The sequence below is a fragment of the Gadus morhua genome, chromosome 14 (assembly GCF_902167405.1).
Source record: "Gadus morhua chromosome 14, gadMor3.0, whole genome shotgun sequence".
Classification (NCBI taxonomy): Eukaryota; Metazoa; Chordata; class Actinopteri; order Gadiformes; family Gadidae; genus Gadus; species Gadus morhua.
In genome coordinates this window covers 27754075-27764913 of record NC_044061.1, presented here as the reverse complement: position 1 = coordinate 27764913, position 10839 = coordinate 27754075, and the positions used below count along the sequence as shown (strand labels likewise).

The following is a 10839-nucleotide window of genomic DNA, read 5'->3' as shown; positions in this document are numbered from 1 at the left end:
GCCATTTCTAACACTTCCTTCTGTCGGAGAGCTGCCTTCAGCCTTATAGACAACAAACTCAGAGTAGGTCTAACCACCTCCCGAGCAGGTTAGACCCACGGCGTATGTTGCCGCAGCAACTAACTCTCGGTTGCGCTGAACCTGCTACCTGAAACGGAAAACCCAGAGTTTCCACTAACTCAGAGCGAACAAACTCGGGGTTGCCTCAAAACCAGCTACCTGAAACAGGGCTCTGAAGCTGAGTTAAAGCTCCTCTCCATGAAGCCCCCCCCCCCTCCTAGCTCCCAGCTGCAGCCCACCCGTTTTGACTTCAAAGGACATCCTTCCCTCCACTTTGAGATCGAATTAACCAGAAGTGTGTTTGACTTCAAAGTTGCAGCTTAATGAATATTTTTTATTGACTGAACACAACATGGCTCTCGTCTCCCTCGCTGACGTCAGAGAGTTCTGCAAGAACCCCTCCATGAGTAACTCATCTGTGGTCAGGCTTTGGAACTGTAGTGAGATGTGAACACATCCTCAGAAACAGAACGTTTTTGAACACATCCCTTGAGCTCTGACTAATTAGCACCCGAGCAAAGTCACTCAAAATAACACACGGTTCAAATCCCTGTTTGAGAAGAACAAATAAAGCACTTTCTGGACTCAGACCATCAGTAAGGACTTGGAAACACAACGACCCTTTGCATAATGTGTGTGTGTGTGTGTGTGTGTGTGTGTGTGTGTGTGTGTGTGTGTGTGTGTGTGTGTGTGTTAGTCCTGCCAACTCCTTTGCTGAATAGTCGATTGAAGGTAGTAAGTGACCGGGGACATTTGCATACAGCCATCCTCAGTTCCCTAGTAGAGCCGTGACACACTGTGCCATTCTGTCCACCGTGACAGAAACACTATCAGCCAGTCTGTCTGTCCACTGTGACAGAGGCACACTGTCAGTCAGCCTGTCCATAATGACAGAGAGTCAGAGGGAAAGGGAAAATCAAGCATGCACATTTTTTTGTATGCTTTATTGCGCACTCAATTGTTTTCATGCTTTACCTAAATAAACTAAATACGTGATTTATTATAGCTTTAAATAGCTACCTGACTGATATGGTGCTTATCCACAGACATCTAAAGTTTCATTTAAGTATTTTCAGAGTAAAATGAAAACAAGTGAGACAGACCTTACATACATACATACACATTGGCCTATTTACATACACATAGGCTTATATATATATATATATATATATATATATATATATATATATATATATATATATATATATATATATATATATATATATATATATATATATATATATATATATATATATATATCCTATCCTATGACTGGGGGATAGGATAGGTTAATTCACTTGAGGTAAACAGTCTGGTTATTCTCTTGACATAAGGACTATAGAAGGACTAGGCTACTTTATTTTGGAATCCCCATGTTTGTTTCTTGTGTAAAGCAAGCTAAAAAAAAGATTAAAAAAAAAGGTTTCTCCAAAATAAAAGAAGATTGGGGGGCTAATTAAATAATATACGGGGCTTTAGCCCAGAATGAAACAGCCTAGTGACGCAACTGCTCTGTCCACAGTGACAGAGACACACTGTCTCTGTCACTGATGGCGGATGGCGGACAACTGTTCATGTGTTCCACGATGGCGTACAACTGTTCCATGTGTACGCATACATGCATGTGCGTGTGCATCACCTTGCTGTGCTCCTGGCTCAGCAGGCTCCACTGCTCCCCGTAGCTCTTCCTGAGCTGCTGCTTGTCTTTGATGAGGAGCGTCAGTTTGCTCATGGGTCCGTCCTGCAGGTCCTCGGACCGCTCCCTCATGACCCGGCTCAGGCTCTCGGTCTGACCCACAAGGACTCCCCAGGACTGGATCGGAGGAGGGGAGCCCACATAGCGGCGTCAGATCAAAAGGGAAAGTGTCGCTCGGTCAGTCTTCATGTTCGCGGTCGGTTGTTCCGTTTTATCCGACATGACGTCAGAGGAGATAACGCCATCTCTCTTTTTTATAAATGTGCTAAAGATTGTACAAATTGTGGTTCATCAAGTATTAATTGATTGTTTTTTTAATTAAGTATTTTGGCGACCATAAGGAAGAACCAATTTATTTTATGACAATATACAATGTGATGATCGATAAGACCCCCAGACGGGAGGGGTTGGAACGCACCATGGGGGGGGGGGGGGGGTCGGTCCACACCTCACCTTGTGGAGCTGGCTGATGTAGTCCGCCGCGGGGGGCCGGCTCTGCCGCTCCAACATGGCGGCCATCTGGTGCAGCTGCCCTGAGAAGTCCCGCTCGCTCCGCGCGCGCTGCGCCATCCACCTCTTCATGCTCTCCATCAGGTGGAGCTCAGTCTCCTGGAGGCGCAGCAGAGCGTTGTGGGCCGGGGCGCACCACAGCTCCTCCCCGAAGCGCATGTCTGGACGGACGTTAAGGAGGCAGCGGGAAGAAGGCAGCAGGCCGGGGTCTTGCTCTCTGCAGACTGAGTGAACGCGTTTGTCCTCACGACAGAAGGAACCAAAGTGTGTGTGGAAGCAGCTGGTGCTGAACACCGAGGCTTTGGTTCACTTCCCTATTCATCTATGTAGGTTCTTGTGTTTGACTTCCTCATGCGGGCAGAAACCCCGACCCTCCCTGTGCAACGAGCCACTGCAACGGAGAAAGTGGCTGTTAGAACGCGCTCATTGCTTTCAGGCTAAACGGTTCAACGTTGGATCAGCCTGAATAAAGACAGATTCCATTCCACAGTATGTGATGGTTGCTTCACTCGGCGTGTTGAGGAACAGGTGTTGAGGACTTCCCCTTCATCAGGGGAACCTGGTTCCTCATCATCAGGGGAACTGGTTCCTCTTCATCAGGGGAACCTGGTTTCTCTTCATCAGGAACCTCTGAGGATCAGATCCACCGAGCTGTGGAACATGTCACTTTTTCGGTCTGCTGCCGGTTCAACCAGTAGTCACGTGGAGTGAAAACCTCGCCTTTCCGTAACGCTCCCTTTCATTTAATTAGTATTTAGGAATAATATTTAAACACTTTAAGCATTGGTTCTCAAAGTGCGGCCAGCGGGCCAATGGCGGCCCCCAGAAACATTCCTGGCGGCCCGCAATGACCTCCTTTGTTTACAAAGCCTTATATCATTAGGCTAATGTAAACAAAAATAAATAAATATGAAGACGAAAGTCAACTCTCTCTAGCTTTCAATTAAATCCTGTTAAATTTGTTAGTTTTAATCCGACTGTCCATTACTTTGAAAGGATGAACCTCAGTTTCGTGATTTAGACCTCACTCCCAGATATTCACGGTGCAATGTTTTTTTTCCATCACTGGGATGCTGACGGCGTTTCCTGCCTAATTTTTTTTCCTTTGGCGGCCCTCAGTCAAATTTTGGGTTCCTAAATTGGCCCTCAGCTGTTAAAGCTTTGATAACCCCTGACTTAAAGATAAGAGCTTATTTGAACCAATCCCTTTCTCAAGTTCCAAAAAAAAAAATCACCCTGTCAACCATTACACCTTTAATGAAAAAAATTAAAACCCCTTCGAAATTTGCATAGATCTTTATTTTTTTAGTAGAATCTATAATTGACATCAATTAAATAAAACACAGGAAAAATAAGAGCAAAAAAAAGCATTAAATTACAAGAAAATGACACTGAACGGTTCATAGAGTACAAAAATAGGCCTGGTTTGAGCTCCTATCCACGAAGGTCCTCTATAGGATTATCAGGGGCCGGGGGGGGGGGGGGGGGGTATGCGGCCCCGACGGTCCCAGGGACCCAGCGGGTCACAATCGAGTACCATCAGCCCTGCGGTTCACCGCACCGCCCACGTGGCTCCGCTGAGCCCTTAATGACGGCGGCGATACATTCTGACCACGTGCTGGGCGCTGGAGAGACGCGACCTCAGGTCTTCAGAGAGCAGCCGCTCGCAGAAGAACGGTTCAACCAGCAGCAGAACTGAACGGTGGGACCATGACAACCGCCTCACAGCAGGAGTTCACCCGTCAATGAGTTCCTCTTTGGTACCACGCGCAGATTTCATTATTCACAAATAATCAATAATCCTGATCTGCACTGGGACAGAGAGCCGATGAGGGTTCCTCACCTGTATGGTAGGCACTGTATAACCTGTTCTTTACTGTACAATATGCTCAGAGTCTTTCTGAAATATCCATGAACAGCATTTCAAACTTTTCAATCCTCCACACTTGAAGGTTCTTGAAATTCAGTACTTTTTGGAGTTTCTGAATTCCTGGTGAATCGATGGGGTCAAACCAAATAAAGAAAAGTGGAAATGCGTCGATGTTTACATTATAGGCTATATTCAAAAATGAAGAATGACATGCGTTTAGTTGAAGTAGCTGCGCTGTGCATATTTAGTCAAATGATTATCATAATGTAGTGTAGTATCCAATATAAAGGTGTGTGCTCAACGACTTAGAAAATCACTGTTGACTGGTGGGATAGCCGGGATGGAATCAGGCACTAAGATGATCACACGACGCCCCAGCTCGCCTCCTAGTGGACAAGAACACAAGTACGTGTTCGTTATTCTGCCTCTAGACGGGTTGTAGTTCTAACAGTCAAGAACAAACTGACATTTACTTCCCCTTGTTTAAGTCCTACATTTGTATGATTTTCTAAACGTGGCATTGCAATTCTTATCTGATTATAATCTCTACAGACGGAGCCCTTTCCAAAGAAAGGAATTAATGCTTTAAATTAAACTAACATCGTTGTACAACGTTCAAACTAACGTCCCGACCCCCCAAATAGAAAACCCGAAGTGATTGTCAACCGATTGCGGAGCAGAACGTAGTAAATATTAAACCCTGCGGTTCAATCGAGCGTCGGAGGAGAACTCGTTCTGAACGCTCGTTCCAGAACCATCCCTCAACTCGACGTTTCATCGACCAATCACATGGAATAAGATTTAGGTTTGCCTTTAAACAAAAATAATAATAATCATGAACCAATAAAACAAACATTTGGAAGACAAATGTGAAACCAAGTAAATTTGTAGAATAAACAACTTATTTAAACATATATCTAAATTAGACTCCAAGTCCAGCAGACCCTCCCAGACTGGTAGGACCACCACTGACGATCGGCGCTGCTCTTCCTCAGAGGTAGATGAGGATGAGGAGCATGTTGCAGGTCATCACCATGACAACCGGCCATGGCTCTGCCTCATTGCAGAACATACAGATGAATGAATCCTATGGTTCCACGCTGAACCTCTTCGGGAGACGGAGAAGCCGATGTTGAGATATTGCTAGAGGGTCTCCGGGATGAGCCACGTTGTTACGGTGGTCCTTTGCTGGCTGAGGAGGAGGGGGATGAAGACCAGACGTTGACCGCGTGTTGACGACCCACCTCCCAGTTAGACAAATCACAGAGCTAAGAGCTGCACGGCCCCCGGGAGGTTTGTGCTGTGAGGGCTACCGTATTTTAGGACCTTCCCCCCAGGCACCTGGAGGTGGAGGGTCCACCTCAGCCGGTCTACACCGGACGCCTGGACGGGGACCTCCTGGTTAGCAGGACCCCCGCCCCGCAGAGGAAGACGACGCATAGCCACACGCAGACTCTGCTCTCTGATTGGCTCTGAGGATGAACTCAGACTCGGGAACACAAGGGCTGAGGTCCGGCGCCGGGAAGAGTAGGCGGCGTTCAGAGGGTCGTGGATCACAGCCCTCTCAGACCGGCTCCTCGTGTAAACCAGTTAAGTTTATAAAGTCTGTGAGCAGCTGAGATTCAGAAATTAGATTTTGAAATGAGATTTCTGTACATACACATAGAGATCTATATATAAATCACCTACTACCATTCTCTTTCTATGATCGTACTTTGAACACACACACACACACACACACACACACACACACACACACACACACACACACACACACACACACACACACACACACACACACACACACACACACACACACACACACACACACACACACGCTGCTTTTAGGCCTGAAGGAGGAGGCGCAGCCTCAGAGGAGGTCAGCGCTGTCACCCAGTCTCAGGACCGACTCTCCGGGGACAGGGAGGGGGGCGGGTCAGGCGGGAACCGGGTTAATAGAAAAGAACCCAAGTGTGAACCGGAAGAGCTGAAGGCAGCCTCTGGGTCAGACACACCAGGGAGGGGGGGGGAGGAGGAGGAAGAGCAGGAAGAGACAGTGAATAGACAGCACAGCCCTGATTATCAAAAACAAGAGCCCCCAAAAGAGAGGAGGTTAACTGAATTGTAAAAGCAGGACAGGTAGGGCGGGACACCTGGGGGAGGGACACCAGGGGGAGGGACACCAGGGGGGCGGGACACCAGGGGGAGGGACACCAGGGGGGAGGGGGCGGGACACCAGGGGGAGGGACACCAGGGGGGAGGGGGCGGGACACCAGGGGGCGGGCCCACCAGGGGGGCAGGGTCACTAAATAGCACTTTGCGTTTTGATGAAGGCTTTCCTCTCGCCACGGAAGCCAAAGTCGTCGTTGTCTGAGTCCGAGCTCAGCGCGTCGTCGCCCCACACGGTGGGGATGCCGTGGTAGGACGCCGCGCGCCGGGCCCCGCCCCCCAGGCCCAGCCGCTCCCGCAGACCCCCCGCCTCCAGGGCGGGCGGCAACCGCAGGGGGCCGGAGCGCAGCTGCAGCGCCAGGAACACTCCGCCGAAGGTGGCCATGATGCCCACGCAACTCAGCATCGCCACGGCGGCGGGCAGCCGCGAGGCAGGGGGCCGCAGCCCCTCCATGAAGCCGCCAGGCGTCTCCCGCTCAAACTGGTTGAGGTGCGTGCAGGAGCCGGCGGCGGCGTCCAGGTGGGAGTGGGTGGGGCAGGACAGGCAGGCCCGCGGGCTGAGGCCGCTGCAGGTCAGGCAGGGCGGCCGGCAGGGCAGGCAGCTGGGCACCTGGGCCGGCTCCACCCCGTTGCCCACAGTGTAGTTCATGGGCAGCAGGCCCGCGCTGAACCCTGGAGGGCACTCCGTCACACACGACTGCTGGAACAGGAAGTAGCCCGCCGTGCATTCTGGGTGACGAGGGACAGGAGCGTTAGAGAGCCGGCTGTTCGTTAGCTTCCCTAATAGCTTCAGCGCTCCTTGATGAGCTCAGTCTCTCCTTAATGGGCTCTATAAATCTTACTGGATACAAACGTACTAACACATTACCAACCACTCTTGAGTCTTTTGTGCCTTATGATCTGTGACGCATCCCTCACGCTATCTCCATGAGTTACAAGTCGAGACACAGGTCTGCTTACGACAGTAAGAACCGTGACTGCAGACAACAAACCGTCAACGCTTTGTTAACACCGGAGTCGGTCTGATTAAACCATCGTTACCGCCGGCCGCCAGCAGGGGGCAAGCTGCCCCCGCTGCGGTGTTTGTGAGAAGCAGCAGCAGCCGAAATTGTCCATCTCTCTCTGCAGTCATGAGGTTCACAGAGTCACTCCCGAAATAAATATAATTAACATTTAAATGGGGAAGAAAAACAAATTGATTACTTTTAATTAAAACATAAAAGCACCTATCTGCTTTAGGTCAGAACAATAAATATATTTTTAACTTCCACATCTAGCAGCACCCGGTTTGAACGGCGGGTTAAAGCGTTGTGTCGCTGCGGTGATCCTCCCCCTAGTTCAGTCATTCTGCTGGGCTGAGCTCACCAACCCTAACCCCACCAACCCTAACCCTTACCCCACCAACCCTAACCCTAACTCAACCCCAACCCCACTAACCCTAACCCCACTAACACTTACCCTCTCCCAACTAACCCTAACCCTCTCCCCACTAACCCTCTCCACACTAACTCTCTCCCCACTAACCGATGCAGATCTGCCTGAGGTCCAGGGTCTTGCAGCTCCGGCTGACCGGCGGGACCAGGTCTGCGTCTGAGGGGCTGGGCCAGGCCTGGCCGGTCCCGTACAGCACCAGGGTGAACTGGGTCAGGGTCCCTGGGGAGAGGAGGACAGGCTGTTAGACACCAGGGGGCCAACCGCCTTGCAGCCTCCTTCTCATGAGGAGAGGCCGTTGGAGACCAGAGGCTGAGGGCCTCTCTGAGGGCCTCTCTGAGGGCCTTGCTGAGCCTTCGTGATTCCTGGAACCAGAATCCCTGGAAGTAGCAGGAATGTGCAGCCGGAGCCATGATTGGTGTTAAGAGGAACAAATCCCTGGGGGGCCGTTGGAGTGGGGGCCCCTTGAAAGGCTCCGGGGCCGGTACATACTCCCAGCCGGAGACAGACTTGTTGAGGGGGGGGGGAGGGCCAGAGCTGATTTAGATCCCGCCTGCAGAGGGGGCCCTGACTCACACACAGAACAAAGGCGGGTGGGGTGGGGGTGGGTGGACATCCCTACTTCTTCACTTCCTGTCATGGTGGCACAGAGCACTGCCTTCTTAAACAACTTCCTGAACGTCTGACCCCCCCCCCCCACGTCAACAAACATTCCCAGACCCCTCACTGGGGACTCTGTCAGCTCCTTGGGCCCTCTCCTGGGGGGAGGGGGGGTACTCACCGTAGTCGCTGACCCCCGCCTGGTTCTCGATCTCCAGGGTCCACTCTCCGCTGGGCCGCTCGTCCCAGGAGTGCGTGGTCATGAAGGCCCAGTCGTTGAAGCCCTCTGAGGAGTAGTCATGGGGCCTGAGGACGGAGAGGAACATCAGTGGAACCACAGTGGAACCAGAGGACAACCAGAGGACAACCAGAGGAACCAGAGGACAACCAGAGGACAACCAGAGGACAACCAGAGGAACCAGAGGACAACCAGAGGACAACCAGAGGACAACCAGAGGAACCAGAGGACAACCAGAGGACAACCAGAGGACAACCAGAGGACAACCAGAGGTCAACCAGAGGTCAACCAGTGGACAACCAGAGGAACCAGAGGACAACCAGAGGAACCAGAGGACAACCAGCGGACATCCAGAGGACAGAGGAACCAGAGGACAACCAGAGAAACCAGAGGACAGAGGAACCAGAGGACAGAGGAACCAGAGGACAGAGGAACCAGGGGACAGATGAACCAGGGGACAGAGGAACCAGAGGAACCAGAGGACAAAGAGAGGAACCAGAGGACAGAGGAACCAGAGGACAGAGGAACCAGAGGACATCCAGAGGAACCAGAGGACAAACAGAGGAACCAGAGGACAAACAGAGGAACCAGAGGACAACCAGAGGACAGAGGAACCACAGTGGACCCCCCCCCCCCCTCCACCGTCTCCAGGACCTACCTTGGGGCCAGCAGTGTGGAACGGGTGCCAGAAGGGGAGGTGAGGTGGATGGCCAGGTTGCCGCGGCGATTGTAGGACAGGGTAAGCTGGGCCTGCACGTGCTCCAGAGAGCTCACGTGATTGGCCGTCCCCAGGCAGCCGTCCACGCTCTTCTTGATGACCAGGTGGGTGCCGATGTTCCTGAGATAGAGGGAGGGAGGGAGGAAGGGAGGAGGACAACCATGAGAGAGGGAGAGGAGAGGGAGCACGATGTGCGGATATGATGTCATATGTTCTGTTCCTCCACGGTCTCTAAGACGGGTGTAGCGTGTCGCTAAGATGGGTGTAGCGTGTCCCCGAGGCAGCGCTCCCTCCCTCGTGGTGAGAGTGTCGGGCGGGGCTGGGCTTGGGGTTCTCACCCCTGAACAGGATTAGTTTCTCGCGTCAGGAGCACGGAGCCCCTGGCCGTGGTGCAACACCCGGCCCCCGTCTCGACCCCCGAGAATCCTTTGAGCAGATTAGAGGCGTCGCCAACAACCAGCAGCGGGCTGGAGCTCAGAGCCAGTGGAGAGACGCACCGAACACCGTGGAGCCACGCACACACGGCGGCTAAGCATCATGTGATCACCGCCCTGGGCAGATTCATCCTCCTACGCCGGGGTGAGGGGATGAATATTTTATTACAGCGAGAAGAACAGTCGACTGCCATCCACCCACTGCAGGATCAGGACAGGAAGTACCCGGTGCAGGCTGGGGATGGAACACGAGGAGCGCCGCGGTGAACAGCGTATCGATCTGAGGTGAGCCGGTGGAGGAGCTCTGCTGCATCAGAGGCCGACCTTCTGCTTCTGTGACCCGACGGAACCACGGGTCAGACGTCCAGGAGAGGCCTCCTATCTGACCCCTCCCTGCCCTCCTATCTACCGCATTCCTGCCTTCACCGTCCAGCTAACCACGCGCAGACTAAGGGAGCAGCACCACCACCCAGAACAACAGCCTTCCACCGAACGCCTGCTCTCAGGCTGCTGCTGCTAAGCAACAGGTCAGGGCTTCTAGAGAGGAGGCGTGTGGAGGAACGACGACAGAGCGAGGAGACAAACTAAGTAATGAGGAACGCTATTTATTGGAGACAAATTAAGTAATGAGGAAACGCTCTATATGTATCTGATCTTAAAGGCTCTCCCTCCGCCAACAGAGGAGGGAGAGCCTTTAAGATCAGATACATATAGAGAGCCTTTAGGACCAGATACATATAGAGAGCCTTTAGGACCAGATACATATAGAGAGCCTTTAGGACCAGATACATATAGAGAGCCTTTAGGACCAGATACATATAGAGAGCCTTTAGGACCAGATACATATAGAGAGCCTTTAGGACCAGATACATATAGAGAGCCTTTAGGACCAGATACATATAGAGAGCCTTTAAAACCAGATACATAGAGGATTCCACAGGCTCAAGCTGAAGGGGCAGCACGTACACACACACACAAACATACAAACACACACACACACACACCCCCAACCCATCGGAGCATTAAAGTCTGCAGCTTGCTCCCGGACAGAAATTAAGACATGTCACGCGTGACAGCAGCAGATCGTGACAGCGCCGTCACGCACGGGCAGAC

At 51.8% G+C, this 10839-nt stretch overlaps 2 protein-coding genes across 4 annotated transcripts in view; both read right to left on the bottom strand.

Annotated features, from left to right (window-relative positions):
* fes (FES proto-oncogene, tyrosine kinase) overlaps positions 1-3208 on the bottom strand; it is a 27181-nt gene extending 23973 nt beyond the window's left edge. The window contains exons 1-2 of the mRNA XM_030377831.1: positions 2210-3208; positions 1700-1873 (exon numbers count right to left, since the gene is read on the bottom strand). Of these exons, the coding sequence (XP_030233691.1) occupies positions 1700-1873; positions 2210-2425 (390 nt within the window). The 5' untranslated portion in view covers positions 2426-3208. The remainder of the gene's footprint in view (positions 1-1699; positions 1874-2209) is intronic.
* Positions 3209-3546: 338 nt separating this feature from the next.
* furina (furin (paired basic amino acid cleaving enzyme) a) overlaps positions 3547-10839 on the bottom strand; it is a 57650-nt gene continuing 50357 nt past the window's right edge. For all 3 annotated transcript variants that reach the window (XM_030377832.1, XM_030377835.1, XM_030377833.1), the window contains exons 13-16: positions 9233-9412; positions 8518-8642; positions 7830-7958; positions 3547-7034 (exon numbers count right to left, since the gene is read on the bottom strand). In XM_030377832.1, coding sequence (XP_030233692.1) covers positions 6442-7034; positions 7830-7958; positions 8518-8642; positions 9233-9412 — 1027 coding nt within the window. In that variant the 3' untranslated portion in view covers positions 3547-6441. The remainder of the gene's footprint in view (positions 7035-7829; positions 7959-8517; positions 8643-9232; positions 9413-10839) is intronic.